This window comes from Penicillium taxi (assembly GCF_028828555.1).
Source record: "Penicillium taxi strain IBT 34144 chromosome Unknown utg000001l_segment0_segment0, whole genome shotgun sequence".
Classification (NCBI taxonomy): domain Eukaryota; kingdom Fungi; phylum Ascomycota; class Eurotiomycetes; order Eurotiales; family Aspergillaceae; genus Penicillium; species Penicillium taxi.
The window spans coordinates 3,072,420-3,087,380 of record NW_026643203.1 but is presented as its reverse complement, the minus strand read 5'-3'; the positions used below and the strand labels follow the sequence as shown (position 1 = coordinate 3,087,380).

Genomic DNA, 14,961 nt, shown 5'->3' with positions numbered 1-14,961 from the left:
GAACTAATGTAGGGATCTTATTACCACATAGGTAGTTATTATTGAAGTAACTTCATTATCCTAGATCATTTCAATACTAGGGCACTTCATTAGATTCCAGTCTGTTTACTCCAGTTCCGAGTAGTAGTATTATTAGTGGTGCCATAACACAAATAAAGCCGAGGCAAAATCCCGGCTTCTCCACTGTCGAGCTACTCCGCAATTCAACTCCAATATTATATAATATTTCAGATGCGGGACACCTCACCTCATCATCTTTGTTATACCCTTTAACAAAATGTCTGCCTCCACTCGAATCCCTCCTATCGCCCGGCCATTCGTTAGCGACCGGGCCAAAAAGACTCTTGACCTAGTAAGCTCCGACTGAGTTGCTCTACATCATTTGGTCACCATATCAAATGGAACCTCTCATACTAGAGTACTTAATTAACCATATTTCACCAACAGGTCGAGGAGTTCGTCGAGAAAGACTGCATCCCCGGCGATGCAGTCTTCTCCGCCCAGCTCGGCTCAGGCGAGAAGCGATGGAAGACAAATCCCGCCGTCCTGGAAGATCTGAAAGAAAAGGCAAAAAAGCTCGGCCTGTGGAACATGTTCCTGCCCAAGAGGCACTTCAGCCAGGGAGCAGGCTTTAGCAACCTTGAATACGGACTAATGGCTGAATTACTAGGCAAGAGCAAGATTGCGTCAGAGGTGAGTTCCACATCCCAAACAAATTCATCAAGGGACATGTTACTAAGTTCTTTCATGTTTTAGGCAACTAATAATGCCGCGCCTGATACTGGAAATATGGAGGTTCTGGCCAAGTATGGAAACGACGCTCAGAAGCAGCAGTGGCTTACGCCGTTGCTTGATGGGAAAATCCGCTCTGCATTCCTAATGACTGAGCCGGATGTCGCGTCAAGTGACGCGACTAATATTGAGTTAAGCATTCAGCGTGAGGGGAACGAATACATCCTCGATGGCTCGGTATGTTCCTTTCTAATTCCTTGAATACCTATCTACGATTCAGAACTGATATCTCAAAGAAATGGTGGTCATCCGGGGCCGGCGATCCTCGCTGCAAGATCTATATCGTAATGGGCAAATCAGACCCCAAAAACCCAGACACATACCGCCAACAATCCGTAATCCTAGTCCCAGCCGACACGCCCGGCATCAAAGTGAACCGCATGCTACACGTATACGGGTACGACGATGCCCCACACGGCCACGGCCACATCACTTTTACAAACGTGCGCGTCCCGGTAGCAAATATGGTATTAGGCGAAGGGCGCGGGTTCGAAATAATTCAAGGCCGTCTAGGACCCGGCCGCATCCACCACGCAATGCGCACGATCGGCGCAGCAGAGAAAGCGCTAGAGTGGATGATCGCGCGCGTGAACGACGAGCGCAAGCAGACATTCGGCAAGACTCTTTCCGCGCACGGCGTGATCCTAGAATGGATAGCCAAGTCGCGGATTGAGATCGATGCCGCTCGGCTAATTGTTCTGAACGCTGCTATTCAGATTGATCAGGGAGATGCAAAGTCTGCGTTGAAGGAGATTGCTCAGGCTAAGGTCCTTGTTCCACAGTCTGCGTTGACAGTTATCGATCGGGCTGTTCAGGCTTATGGCGCTGCGGGTGTTTGTCAGGATACCCCACTTGCATACCTGTGGGCTGGGATTCGGACGCTGCGCATTGCTGATGGGCCAGATGAGGTTCATTTGCAGCAGTTGGGTCGGAGGGAGAATCGTTCACGAAGGGATGAGGTTATTGCTAAGTTAAAGTGGCAGCAGGAGGAGTCTGATCGCTTGCTTATTGCTTCTGGATTTAAGGCTAAGAGTCATCTGTGAAAATGAACATCAGGATACAGTGCTGTCGATGCTGAATGTCGGAATGAATTTTGTGGAGATTTACTCAAAGATAGGTGTGAAAAGACATTTCGAAGATGTGGTATAATATTGGAATGTAGACTCATCATACGAATCCTTAACGCCTTGAAAGTATGCAAACCCCGTATATGGAAACCCGTGGCCCATCAGGCGTCATTTCCGGCCTTGATTTCTCCTCCTAGAAGAAATGGAAAGCATGGGGCACGTAAACATGATCGAGAGGAGAACCAAGAGACATGGACATAGAAATGACCATCTCGAAAGTATAAAGATAAACTCAACCCAAGCCAGATATAAACAAGAATTCACTTTTAATTGTAGTCATCATCATCGCCGTTGTTGCGCTTGCCCTTCGCACGCTTCTTGTTTCCCTTGAAGTGCTTCTTGCCTCCTGAGTTTCTAACTTCAGAAACATCCACGCCCCGATCTAAAGCGATCATCATACGCTCCTTACGGCCAGTGGGCGCTTTGCGAAGCTCTTGGCCCTGCGCTGTATACTGGGCTTGAAAAGGAAGGGAAATGCGTCCAGCGGAAGGGCCGGTGGCAGTACCAAAGAAACCATTGTCGATGTTACGGGATCGCGGGCCTTGACGGTCTGCGCCGGAATCCTTGGAAATGAAAGACGAGATGTCTACATCCAAGTCATCCTCATCGACGTCTCCAACGGTTTTGGCGGCGATCTGAGCCTGACGCTTCACAGGGAGATGAGCTTGGTCATAAAGATCGACGTTGAACTCGTGTGGGTCGATGGTTGGCTCTCCCTCTGCCGTCGGAGGAGGCTGGACGAAAACGAACTTTCCGTTGACGTAATCCTTGAGAACGTATCGCGCAGCACGCGACTCGTCGGGCTGACCCAGACCTTGTGTAGAGAAACCACGAGCACGAGCATATGAGCGCAAGAGCTCGCTGGCAGTGGGAATACCGGTTCCACCCTCCTCGGTGGGTCGGATGATGATCTTCACACCGTATACGCTTTCCAAGAAGTGCTTGGGGATACGCTGGGCGACTAGACCGGCAGGACCTGTGAACTCACGCTGCTGATCGATTGGCAGCACACCGTTTACGACCAGATCGGCCTTGGTAGAGGCGAAGTTGGGGAACACCAGACCGGGGCAATCACACAGAAGAATCTCTGGCGACAGGTAGAGCGTCTGGAAGTGCTTGGTTTTACCGGGAGTAGCAGAGACGGACACCTTCTTGGCACCAAGGAGTGCGTTGATTGTGCTAGACTTACCCACGTTGGGGTATCCGACAAGACCAATAGTGGTCTTCTGCTTTGGGGGATTAGCCGGATCCTGGTCTTGCACTGTCTCTGGGCAGTGGACCAAGAATAGCTCTTCAAGCTCTTCCACATCCAGAATGTGTGCTCCGAGTGATTGATCGGGGTCTACAAGCTTTGCGTGAGCCTCCTTGGCCTCGGCAGAGGCTTCCTCCGCCTTCTCGGGCGCTTCGTCTTCCACGTCTAATTTCTGTGCTGATGCGGCAAGACTCTCGTCCTCATCCTCACTGGCATTTTCTTGGGACTCCTTCAAAAGTTCCGCCTCAAGCTTTTCCTTGGCAAGGTGAGCGGAGAAGAAACGGAAGTTGATCTTGTGCGTCTCGAAGTACTCGGCCCACGCCTCTCTCTGCTTGTCGGTCAACATATCCGCCTTGTTAATCAAAAGCAAGTTCTTCTTTCGCGGGTCAATCTCCTTGACATATTTCTCGAGATCCTCGGACCGGAACTGGAGCGGGTTTCGCGCATCGACAATCTGGACAACAAGGTCCGATCGCTCGATGACACGCCACAGCTGACGCCAGACCTCCAAGTTACGCTCGAATGGGGTCATCAGCAAATCGTTATTCTCCTGCAGCTCGGCTAGTCCGCGACGCCAGTCCAGCAGGCTCTCGCGTTCCATCTTCTCCAGCTGCTGGGGTGTTGTCGACGCATCCCACTTGGGTCGTCTCGGCACCGTCAACCGACCCTTATTCTGCTGATGTTTCTGTCTGGCTGACTTTTGCTCAGAGGCAGACAAGAGGTAGGGGTTCTTCTGATCGGAGTGGATAATCTTCACATTGTTGATTTTTTCGGCAGTGAAGTCGGTACCAGCAAGTTCAGCAGTGCTGAGGAACTCATCGAGGGCAGCTTGCTCAGTGATAGAGCGCATCTTCACCCACGATGCCTCCTTTGCCTCGTTGGTGACGTAGGTTTCGCCGTCCATGTTCTTTCGCGCAATAGCATTGTGCGAGGCCTTCTTCTGGTTTGAGGATTTTCCTTTTCCGAAGCGGTCATTCATGAGGCTGTTACCCAGCCCCACGGTATTTTTGGATTTAGCAAGCACCATGATGAATGGTGGTGTTTTCTGTTCGTGTTTGTGTAAAACGGGTGGAAAAGTTCAAGAATATTAACCCCGCCTAGAAAAGGAAATATTTTAGATTATTCAGACACGGATAAGATAAGGCTGACTCAGCGCCTTTCTAATCTATTTGAAAATGTAACTATCATTACATCAAGTTCTTCTTAAGTATTGAACCAATTTAAAATACTTTTTACATTCACTATTTACTTGGACGATTTGAGCAAAGCATCATGACACTCACCTCACTTGAATGATTAGAAAAGTAGATGTAGTTGATGCCAGGAAGCGATAAGACGCACGTGACTATGTCTTCTATCCCACTTTTTTTCTTCCTTTTTTTTGATTATCACTTTTTCATACAAGTCATTTACTTGCTCAGGACATCATGCCGCCCCGCCAGTGGATGTACGTGAAGCTAATTTTGCCAATCAAGATCTTTAACTGACCATTCCCAGTGACAAGAAGAACGCGAGCACTTTTCAGCTCTTCCACCGGTCCCAACATGACCCGCTAATTCACAACCCCGAAGCAGACGACCGAGTTCTACACCAGGTCAGCGGTCCTGCTGCGGCTCTTTCGGCCCCCTCTACATCCTCAAAGGGCCCCCGAAATCTGAACGCACTCGAAAACGAATTTCACGATGAGTCCATCCGCCGCAACGAAGGCGAGGCCGCCAACTACGGCATCTACTACGATGACTCCAAATATGATTACATGCAGCACATGCGTGAACTTGGTTCAGGTGGTGGTGATGCTTACTTTGTCGAGGCCAAAGCAGAGAAGGGAAAAGCTAAGAACATGAAGCTGGAAGATGCGCTACGTCAGGTCTCTTTGGACGATCAGAGTGCTTATGGATCAGAGTACGGAGACATGCGATCAACGGCGTCTTCTTATGTTAGAAAGCCAACATACCAAGACCAACAGAATATTCCAGACGCCATTGCAGGTTTCCAGCCCGATATGGACCCACGACTACGAGAGGCCCTGGAAGCGCTGGAAGATGAGGCATATGTTGATGACGAAGACGATGATATCTTCGGTGAACTCACCGCGCAGGCAGATGAGATGGAACGTGGAGATTGGGAGGATACTTTGTTTGACCATGACGAGGACGACGAAGGATGGGAGTCGGATGCCACCGAGAAGGCGCCAGTCCAAACAGATAGCACCGACGCCCGGCGACATGAAGATGTGTCCGAGGAAGCCTCGGAGGAGCTTGCTCCTGGGGAGATGCCTGAGCACGACCAACCGGTTCCTGATCTGCACCCCTCAGACCAAGGATGGATGCAGGAATTCTCCAAGTTCAAGAAAGACGCCAAGTCTGGCAAGGCTCCCACGCCAGCTGCTCCCACAATTGCCCCCTCAGAGACACGGACACTCGCCTCCACCGCCTTCACAGTTGGCGGTACCCCAATTCGGCGAAAGAAGCGCAAAGGTGCCATGACTAACCCATCTGCGTACTCAATGACATCGTCATCTCTGTTACGCACAGAAGGTCACAGACTTTTGGACGATCGGTTTGACCGGGTCGAGGCTATGTACGCGCTTGATGAAGAAGACGAATACGACGACAGCATGTCGATGGTCAGTGGGATGACTGGCGCCACAGGCATGACCGGTATGACTGGCATGTCTGCCGCATCATCTCAGGCCCCAAGTCTCGTTAATGGCAGCGGAGAAGCAGTCTCGCGTAGCGACTTCCACAACATCATGGACGACTTCCTTGCCGGCTGGGACAATAATACTAGTTCCCAGGCAAAACGCAAGGGGGCCAAGAACAAGCGCGGAAAGAATGGTAATGAGGCTATTGGCATTCGCATGCTTGATGAAGTTCGCTCGGGTCTAGGACCGGCTCGCCTCTCGAGCAACAGCTCGAGAGTATAGATGAATGCACAGCATTGCACTACACTGCACATGATACGACATTGAATGGAATCCCCCAATCATGATACGGCGTTTGGATCTTTCTTCTATACATTCCCAGGTTTATTATCTATACATCTGCGTTAGGGCTGATCATAGGTTAGAACAAAAGTGATATTATACAGCTCCTACAGTTGAACCAAACTCGATCAATTGTAACCTCTCATTTGATTTATATAAATTCCAAGATGATTGTACTCTACAACTAGAAAAGAAGCGGACTATCCAAACTGGAGAAACCTGCGGCTACTCCACCCTCATTGACCTCTTTCCCCTTCGTTCTCAGCAACCATCCACCTTGGTCATTGTGGAGGATATCGCCCTTGGTATCCCACAGGATTGTACCATAAATTCCCAGCTCGGAAATGACATTACCGCGGAGAACCTCGCCGTCATTTCGCAAAGCGACATTTGCCGCACTCCCCGCAGGATTAATAAGTTCCATTAAAACCCAGCCCTTCCAATCCGCTTCAGGGATAGTACGCAAGAACTCAGGAATCTCAGACTTGTAGATATTGTTACCTCCGCCCTCTCTTTGGGGTTTCAGAACATGGTCCATAGCCGTTTTAGAGTTGAGGGCCAAATCCCGTCCCTGGCCAGCAGCTGAGATATCATACTGCGGAGCAAAAGTGTCACGCAATCTCGAAATCAGCGCGGGGTCAATATCTTTCAGAAAACTTGAGAGGTGATCGGGCCCTGTCGGCTCTGCTAGAACTTGTTGGATTTTCTTGCAACCAGCCAATTGATTCAGCACTGAAGGGCATTTGATGGCCGCAGAGCGCTCCAGATGTCTCCGCGCTTCCCAGTCACGACTGGATGTGTATTCATCCGGGGAGTAGTATGCTCGGAGGTAGACAGTAGTGACTTCGAATGCAGAGGATGAAGAGTGAGCAGGTGTGAAGACCAATGGCCGAGAAGGATTCGAGGTAGATATAGATGATTGATCGAGGATCTTGTTGCTAGTCACCCGGAACACAGGGATCTTGTGGTGCTCTGTGAGTTGCTTCACAAGTGCCAATTGATCAAACACGTTCCGCTCTCCGTCCTGGACTATGAAAAGCACACATAATGGAAGCTCTGGAGATGACTTGGACGACCCATATGCCTTGTGTGCGGTTGCAAGTCCTCCCGCTAGGGTTTCGACTGTGTTGTTCGTAGGTACTGTCCCAGATTGAAGGAGAGGGTGAGGTGGATAGCTTGGGAGACCTGCAGTTGAAGATATGAGGTGGTTATGCAATTTCCCCACGAGAGCAGACAATCCTCCAAAAGACGAAGAGATCGTGTTGAACTCGACCTGCTTCAGAGCTGGTGGAGCGTCAGACGTAACGTGTGCCATGTAGTCAGACCGGTAAAGACCCAGAGACAGCGATTGCACGTAACCCTCTTCCTTCACGGTCAGGTGAGTTTTCCATAGATTTGCGACGAAATCATCCACATCTGTGAGTCTATTCGAAGCAAAAGGCTTAGTTCAGAAACCACAATGGCTGTTTTACATCTTCTTACTCTTGGATAATCTTGCCGAGCCATTCTTCATTACACGTAATTCTGGCATAGAGCTGGTTGTAAATGGTCTGAAGAGCTTGGGCTTCCTCAAAGCATAGTTTGGGGAATGGACTTGGGAAAAGTGTTACAGGCGCATTTGTTGCCAGGCTTCGATTGGGATCTGCGTATGCAGTCGGTGCAGGTCGAACTGCCAGGCCATTTTGAATTGCCCAGTCCTTAGTCTCGGTGACTAGGAACTGTTGTTGCTCCGGGGATAAAGCCGGAGGGTAATTGGCATAAACTGAACTCATTGTGAATTCAAACGTCCAGATTGTAGAAGAATGTATGGAGGAGAAAGTACAGAGTAGAGCAATTTATCAGCAATTTACCCCCCACTCTTTTTCTTCTTCTTCCCACTATTCTTCCCCGCTATGTTGTTCACCGCTTACCTTAAATGAACACCGCTTCTCTAAATCGTTAGACTGCTTTGTTTTAATTCGGCAGACTAGATATTCTGCCAGCAACAAAATTGGGCGGAAATGGCATCATTCAAGAGTCTCGGCAAGGTTTCGATTTTGCTATTCTAGAGCAATGATTAATACATCATTCAAGCCTTAGAAGTTAGGTTTTAGCGGCATATTTACGATCTAAAACACTGGAAGCACGATATGTAAGAATCCTGAATTAGCTGAAGTAGAAAGGCCTTATCTTTCTTCCCCGCATATGAAGGATTTGGAATACAAGCCGCTTATACATGAAATACTTGGGTATCTGCCTGGGTTATGAAGGCTAGTTAAGTCTTGATCTTCTGTAGATATTCAAGCCTGTTTACTATTTAGGAAAAATGGATCATGACTATATCAACACGACAATAAATAATTTAGAGATTCATTTCCAAGGACAAGTTGAGGATCGGCTCGCCAGCTTCCAAATTGGATTCTGATCTCAATTCTCGTGAATACTCGACGCTCAGAATATAATCGACTACTAATATCGTACTTCGAGCATATCATTCGCAGCAGCTCCACACTTGTCGACAACGCTTATTACAACCCGTATATATACCTCATTTTTCCAATGACCTTGCAGCCAACACTCTTTGACTAGCGGATTCCAGATATCAGCTTCCAGCGTTAGAGCATCATAATCATGCTTTGAGCCATCTTACTACTAATTTGAAGGCTGATAATAGAGTCCGAAGTGAGGGGGAACTAGATAAGATGTTAGGTCAGCTCTCATGCTGTGTTAGTTTGATCTAAGCAGCGTTCCTAAAAGTGTTACCTCAATACTCACTCTTTACAGATATCAGACTGCAGTCGTTCATCATGGGTCACACACAAAGGATTCCAAGACATGATACGTGCGCGACAAGAGCGTCCCGGTCGATCAGTTCTCAGTCAGGAATTGATGAATTTCTTAACCGATATTTCGCCTTCCACTTGGTCTTGGGCTCGAATTGCACTTGCGGTCGATGATGCGCCATGCGATTTACCCAATATCATGAACCCATATATGGGACTCAGTCACTCCTTGTTACTATTGATAAACCAAGTCTCTGAGCTTGCATGGGCTCAGGAAGATAAAAAAGACCACGTCATAATTGTCAATATCTTTTATCTCAAGAAAATTCTCGAAAATCTCGACCAAAAGGTTCCAGATGAGGATATTGATTCCATAACGAGTTGTGCGGACATTGCAGAAGTAAATCGACTCGGTGCTCTTCTTCTTCATGAAATTTGCAAGGATGATATTTATCCTACTTCGTTATCTTTGAATGAACATAATGACTACGTGGAGCAGATCTTGGGGTTGATACTGTCAAATAAAGCGAGCATGATGCGCCGCGGCTGTTCCCTTCTGGCCTCTATTATTGGCAGGATGTTGTGCCCGAAATGAAGAAGACCGTGTGATAGTCTTGCAATTTTTTTAAAGTCTTGAAGGCGTCATGCATATCTGGGGTCATATCGGGATCCTACCTAGCGTTCAATAAGGAATTTGTCTAATTCCATACTTAGAACATTGCTCCTGCTATGGAGGTTGTTAAGATGGCATGACGACAGCGAGATATATTAGTTCAAGATGAAAGGAAGCGGCGGAAGGGTGGCAAGGCTGAGAGCTCAAGCAAGGAGAGAGATTGTCTGCAAGAATCCAAGTTTGAATGAGAGTATGAAATAGTACTGGGAGGATGGAAGCTAAGCTTGACCTAAGGTAGAATCTGCTATCGTTACATCGTAGGTATCCAACTGCTTCAGCCTTCAGAGCTGGGGAAATTGAGAATTAAGATTGAGATTGACTATTCGTTAAAAAGGTGCAATATCAACAAAAAGTCCCCAACTTTTCACTACTCGGCTTCCAGCTTTTGTCCGGGTTACCGCTTTCTCGGCCCCGCGATTCCCCTCCTTCAATCCAACTTTATTCAAACAACCACTCAAACATGGAATTTGACCCAAAAACCCGTACGTGACGATTTTATTGCTCATTTCAGATTCCAAAAACTGACTTCGCTCAGCTCAATACTCGACCTCGGACCCATCGAGCTTTGCCTCGATTTCAGCCAACGACCGATGGCCCGTCATTATTGTCAGTTACTTCGGCAATGGGCGATTAATCTTTATTAACATTCATAGACTAGTGCTATTGATGATCTCCACCGGACTGTAGGTGCTGTGTCGGATGAAGAAAAGCAAAAGGAAGGCAAAGGCATCATCGAGAACCTCGCAAAGTTGAAGTATGAGCTACAGCACAACCGACAACTGACGTGAGTAATCCCCAGTCTTTGACATCGAAACGAAACCAGCCTGCTGACTTTTGGTAAATTCACTAGTCCACTCGATGATGATGGCGAGCGGGATATTGCCGAATACAACACGGAGCTAGAGGAGCGTGGAAACCCTAGCTGGCACAACGTCTCATGGCTCTACTCCGAGTGCTACCTCTGTATGCGAAAAACATCGTTGCAAGTCCAAACCGAATATTATACTAGTGCTAACATTACGGCCAACGACAGACCGCCGCATTGAAACTTTCTTTTCACTATCAAAGTACTGGAAGGGATATGATGTTTTCGCTCGTCAGAAGATGTCGACTTTCAAATCGTCTCGCCCGGCCGTGTTAGAGCTTGCCACTCGGTACCGTGAACTGGCACATGAGGCAGAGACCAGTAAGAGCTCTGAAAGCAAATCAGCTGATGAGATTGAACAAGCCGAGAGGCTTCTTTTCTCGGAGATGTGCGAGATTTGCCTGTGGGGTAATGCCACCGACCTGTCACTCCTGACCTCTATCACATACGAAGACATCCAGAAACTCCAGGGCTCAAAAGCCCGCAAGGAGTCTCAGAAAAACATCCTCGTCAATGACATGGATACCGCATTCGATGTCATGCAAAAAGCGCGCAAGGAGAAGAAGAATGGGGAACGACGCGTAGACATCGTCCTTGACAACTCCGGCTTCGAGCTTTTTGTCGATCTAATTCTTGCTGGATATCTCCTATTCACCGGCCTTGCGACAGAGGTCGTCCTTCACCCCAAGCGCCTCCCCTGGTTTGTGTCTGATGTTACGCCCAGGGACTTCTCAGATCTTCTCAACTCAATGGTTGACCCGCAAGCTTTCTATACGGCCGACGATGGCACAGGCAAGACCTTCCCTCCTCTATCTGACAAAGAGGCCGCCGATGTGAAATTCCTCTTTAATCAGTGGAGTGGCTTCCACCAGGATGGCAAGCTGATTATGCGTTCGCACCATTTCTGGACCTCTCCGGGTGGCTACTGGCGCATGCCCCACACGGCACCAGATCTATTCGAAGATCTAAAGGAGAGTGAGCTTGTTTTGTTCAAGGGTGACCTGAACTATCGCAAGCTTACCAACGACGTACGTAAACTGATTTCCTTCTTTCATCTCTTGGTAGCGTAATTTACTGACCTCGTTTAGTCTGAATGGGACCCAACAACTCCATTTACAACTGCTATCGGCCCCATGGGTCCGAAGTCCGGAATTCGCGTCCTGGCTTTCCGTACCTGCAAGGCTGATGTTGTCGTCGGTCTCCCTGCTGGTGAGGATGAAAGGCTTCGCCAACTGCCCGATGGAGGCGGCTCAAAATCCCGCAAGTGGGCGTGGAGTGGAAAGTGGGCTGTCGTGTCATTTTCTGACGGCAAGGTCTGATGGTAATCCATCATACTAAGCAGTATGGTAGGATAGAGATTCTCATACACGACCTCTGACACCCATTAGATATTCTTTACACGGTAGATACCTCAAGGAACCTCCATAGAAGTTACCACCGGTTGACTAGTTAAACGGATAGGTGCTCCCGAACAGAAATATTGTTTACAGATATTGATACAGTAGACAAGCAGACTTGTTTATACAGTATATCAAAGTGCCCCACCCACCTTCTCAACAATCCACATCGCGAGCCGAACATTCCAACCAACGCGTCGCTCTGTGTGCATCAGATCTTCACGCGATATTGGATTGGCGTTTTCCTGCAGTCGCTTGGTCTCTTCACCCAGCTTCTGTTTCAGATCCTGGTCATTGGTCACAACCAAAGCACCAGCCTCGATGTCAAGGCTATAGCTACGTTTTGTGTAGTTACTGCTACCAACAATGGTCAAGCTGGGAAACTCCTCACCTGGAAGAGTGATCCAGAGACCCTTTGCATGGTAAGTCCATCCACCTGGCGTGCCAACGGTGCCTCGTCGCCATTCCTTAAGTTGGATGGAGTTTGTTGCTTTAGCGGCCGCAACTCGGTCGAGGAAGCGTGCTGAAAGGTGGGTGTAAGCAGCAGGCAGCATGCCTGATATACCAGCAGAACCGTAGAATCCGTTGGCCCATGGAGAGGCCGTCAAAACTGTACCCTTCGTAGTAGAGTGGGCACCAGAGACATTAGAAACACTAGAAATCAACAAAGAAGACAGGGAGGGGTGGATGTTGAAGTATCCTGCTGTAAAGAGCCAGCGAGCCCCTGCAAATGCAGATGATTCAGACAAAAGACGCAAAATGCTTGTGACAACAGGAAGCTCGGTAGATGTATCTAATTCGAGAAGTGGAGTGAACTGCGCAACAGGGTATACAAAAGTCTGATTCGAAGAGAGCGCGGGAGCCGGTTCGTTGCTATGAGGTTCAATAAGCGGCTTCAAAGCTGTTGTTGCGTGTCCTATGAATTTTTTAGGGCTTTCCAGTGGTGATGGTGCTGCATTTGTTTTAGGCCAATTTAGGAGGTAGCCGGATTTGTTTTGTTGGTCTGGAAGGACCTGAAAACTCAAGCTGCAGACCGTCTGGTGGATACGAGCATAGTATTCAGTCAACTTCGTGGAGTCGAACACATGATACCGATCAACACGATTGGTAAAGTATTCTTGGGATAGATTGGCTCTATGTGAAGAGATTAGCGCATAGTTACCGCAAGGCTTGAACGTAAATGTATCATACCCTGACAGGATGATCTCGTCATCTATACCATACAGCTTCATATGCTGCAACCCCCAGCCCTCATTTATGCGTCTAGGGATCCATTTTTTCTTCAGGCCAGTGAGATTGGGCGTATGGAACATTCGTATATTTACGCGTTCTGGTCCATACTCGGCCACTAACGAACAAAGCAGCGAGGCGCATGACGGATTGGGAGTCTCTCGAGTACCTCGAAGGGCGTCGGTGAGGATTGAAATTTTGAGGTCGGGATTGTCACGCAAAGCCTCAGACAATGTCTCAATCAGCTCGTACTCGGTCTTGCCAATATATAGTGTTGACAGAAACACACGACGCCGGGCATTGCGGATTTTGTTCTGGATAATTTTCAAGTTAGTTCCAGAATCTACGGGATATACTCCAACATCGCACCTTCAATGTCGTATAGAAATTTGCTGGCGAGTCTAGAATTGTTATTTGAGAAGCTGAAATCTCAAATCGAGGCGCGATGCGATCAAGCTCAACGGTAATTCCTCCGAGAGGTGACGGTGCAGTGGTGGTAGGGGTATTTGGCACAGTATTGGCGGAGAACTTGCGATCACAAATCTTGAGACGCGAGACAGGGCGACGTACTCCGATACGAAGCGCTTGCCCTCCAATACGACCAAACATCACTTGCGACTGAACAATTGAAGCTACAGGAAGAGTTACTAAATCGGGAATGGGAGACCAGAACAGTATGCAAACACTGCAAACAACCTCGACCCTACCTTACTTTCACATCTGAATCTATTGGACATCACTACTCTCCCCTCCAATTCCACCACCACCATGTCGACCATTCTGCGTTCACTGCGCAATTTGCGCCGAATTGGCCTCAAGGTTTGTCGCATACTTTTTATCATGTCAATGGCCCGAATACTAAAACACATGTGTAGGAAGCCGGTCACCAGATGCAGGTACGTCAATCGCTCGCGAGCGCACGATATAAGCCGGTGGGAACGGTCGGAAAACTAACTATGAGCCTTGCGACGGACTCTAGAACATCGGTATGCTGTCCTTACCCTGTAGATCTAGGTAGCAGATGACTGACTTGGGCGCGATTATAGGTGATACCAAAGCCGGAACCCTGATCGGCACCGATCGCTTCGGCAACAAGTACTACGAGAACGTGACGGAGGAGCTGCCTCGTAAGGAAAACTAAGGCATTAGCAAATGAAAAACATATATCTGACCTCCTCTGCACAGTCCGCACACGATGGGTCGACTACAAGACCGCTTTCCCTAACTGGGAGCCTTCCGAGATTGAGCCTGGCTGGTGAGTTTCGTGCCGCTTTATACAGACCAACAATGGATTGATCTTGGTCTGGAGGCTATATTCCAAAACTAATCGGTTGACACAGGCATGCCTGGATCTCCTACATGGTTGATGCTCCCCCCAACTGTGGATAAATTGCTCCAGCCCGGTGGCCAGCGGCCATGGGAGCTCCCCGAGCACCGCCCTAATCTTACCCAGACCCGTGCTGCTTACCGTACCTACTCGACGTACGTTCTTACCGACATTTTCTTGGTTTTTAGTCTATATTAGCTAACTTTATACTACAGTACCCGTCCTAAGATCTCTGCCTGGACTCCTGTTGCTGCTCCTCGCTAAAATTAAGCTGGTGATCTAGCAGATTGAAATCAACTTGCATACATTTTGACTGGCTTCTGTTTTTCCTTTTTTTTTAATACTCTCTGAGCACTTTAACTGGGCTTGTGAGTACTGTACATAAAGTTGTGCTACCAGTGATTCTATGAGAAAGTATAGTTCAGAAATTTTTGAGAAAAAAACACATACATCTATTTCAAAAATTACCAGCTGAATTGCCTGGTCACGCTCCAATCCGCAGTGTATCCGTAAAGTGGACATGGTATATCGGCTATTGCGAAAAGAGACA

The 14,961-nt window shown here is 48.2% G+C and overlaps 8 protein-coding genes across 8 annotated transcripts; 5 read left to right on the top strand and 3 right to left on the bottom strand.

Annotated features, from left to right (window-relative positions):
* Positions 1-277: 277 nt before the first annotated feature.
* On the top strand, positions 278-1,835 carry N7495_001123 (uncharacterized protein; the record flags this gene model as incomplete). The annotated part of the gene is made up of 4 exons (XM_057203793.1): positions 278-352; positions 448-693; positions 757-969; positions 1,029-1,835. The coding sequence occupies 4 exons, from the start codon at positions 278-280 to the stop codon at positions 1,833-1,835; spliced, it is 1,341 nt and encodes a 446-aa protein (XP_057067866.1).
* Positions 1,836-2,185: 350 nt separating this feature from the next.
* N7495_001122 (ribosome biogenesis GTPase LSG1) lies at positions 2,186-4,198 on the bottom strand (the record flags this gene model as incomplete). The annotated part of the gene is made up of 1 exon (XM_057203792.1): positions 2,186-4,198. One exon carries the CDS (start codon positions 4,196-4,198, stop codon positions 2,186-2,188), a length of 2,013 nt encoding a protein of 670 aa, XP_057067865.1.
* A 400-nt stretch (positions 4,199-4,598) lies between these two features.
* N7495_001121 (ribosome biogenesis protein LTV1) lies at positions 4,599-6,097 on the top strand (the record flags this gene model as incomplete). The annotated part of the gene is made up of 2 exons (XM_057203791.1): positions 4,599-4,618; positions 4,669-6,097. 2 exons carry the CDS (start codon positions 4,599-4,601, stop codon positions 6,095-6,097), a joined length of 1,449 nt encoding a protein of 482 aa, XP_057067864.1.
* Positions 6,098-6,341: 244 nt separating this feature from the next.
* N7495_001120 (glutathione synthase) lies at positions 6,342-7,929 on the bottom strand (the record flags this gene model as incomplete). The annotated part of the gene is made up of 2 exons (XM_057203790.1): positions 6,342-7,581; positions 7,640-7,929. 2 exons carry the CDS (start codon positions 7,927-7,929, stop codon positions 6,342-6,344), a joined length of 1,530 nt encoding a protein of 509 aa, XP_057067863.1.
* Positions 7,930-8,530: 601 nt separating this feature from the next.
* On the top strand, positions 8,531-9,514 carry N7495_001119 (uncharacterized protein; the record flags this gene model as incomplete). The annotated part of the gene is made up of 3 exons (XM_057203789.1): positions 8,531-8,673; positions 8,736-8,862; positions 8,921-9,514. Coding segments are annotated over 3 exons (864 nt in total), but the record flags the coding sequence as incomplete, so codon positions are not given.
* A 538-nt stretch (positions 9,515-10,052) lies between these two features.
* Positions 10,053-11,776, top strand: N7495_001118 (damage-control phosphatase ARMT1 family protein; the record flags this gene model as incomplete). The annotated part of the gene is made up of 6 exons (XM_057203788.1): positions 10,053-10,074; positions 10,128-10,198; positions 10,246-10,376; positions 10,443-10,555; positions 10,626-11,485; positions 11,546-11,776. 6 exons carry the CDS (start codon positions 10,053-10,055, stop codon positions 11,774-11,776), a joined length of 1,428 nt encoding a protein of 475 aa, XP_057067861.1.
* Positions 11,777-11,988: 212 nt separating this feature from the next.
* N7495_001117 (CDP-diacylglycerol--glycerol-3-phosphate 3-phosphatidyltransferase) lies at positions 11,989-13,693 on the bottom strand (the record flags this gene model as incomplete). Its single annotated transcript, XM_057203787.1, has 3 exons — positions 11,989-12,988; positions 13,046-13,398; positions 13,454-13,693. 3 exons carry the CDS (start codon positions 13,691-13,693, stop codon positions 11,989-11,991), a joined length of 1,593 nt encoding a protein of 530 aa, XP_057067860.1.
* Positions 13,694-13,852: 159 nt separating this feature from the next.
* Positions 13,853-14,675, top strand: N7495_001116 (complex I NDUFA12 subunit family protein; the record flags this gene model as incomplete). Its single annotated transcript, XM_057203786.1, has 8 exons — positions 13,853-13,903; positions 13,960-13,980; positions 14,064-14,070; positions 14,131-14,211; positions 14,270-14,339; positions 14,425-14,446; positions 14,484-14,566; positions 14,627-14,675. The coding sequence occupies 8 exons, from the start codon at positions 13,853-13,855 to the stop codon at positions 14,673-14,675; spliced, it is 384 nt and encodes a 127-aa protein (XP_057067859.1).
* Between the last annotated feature and the right edge of the window lie 286 nt (positions 14,676-14,961).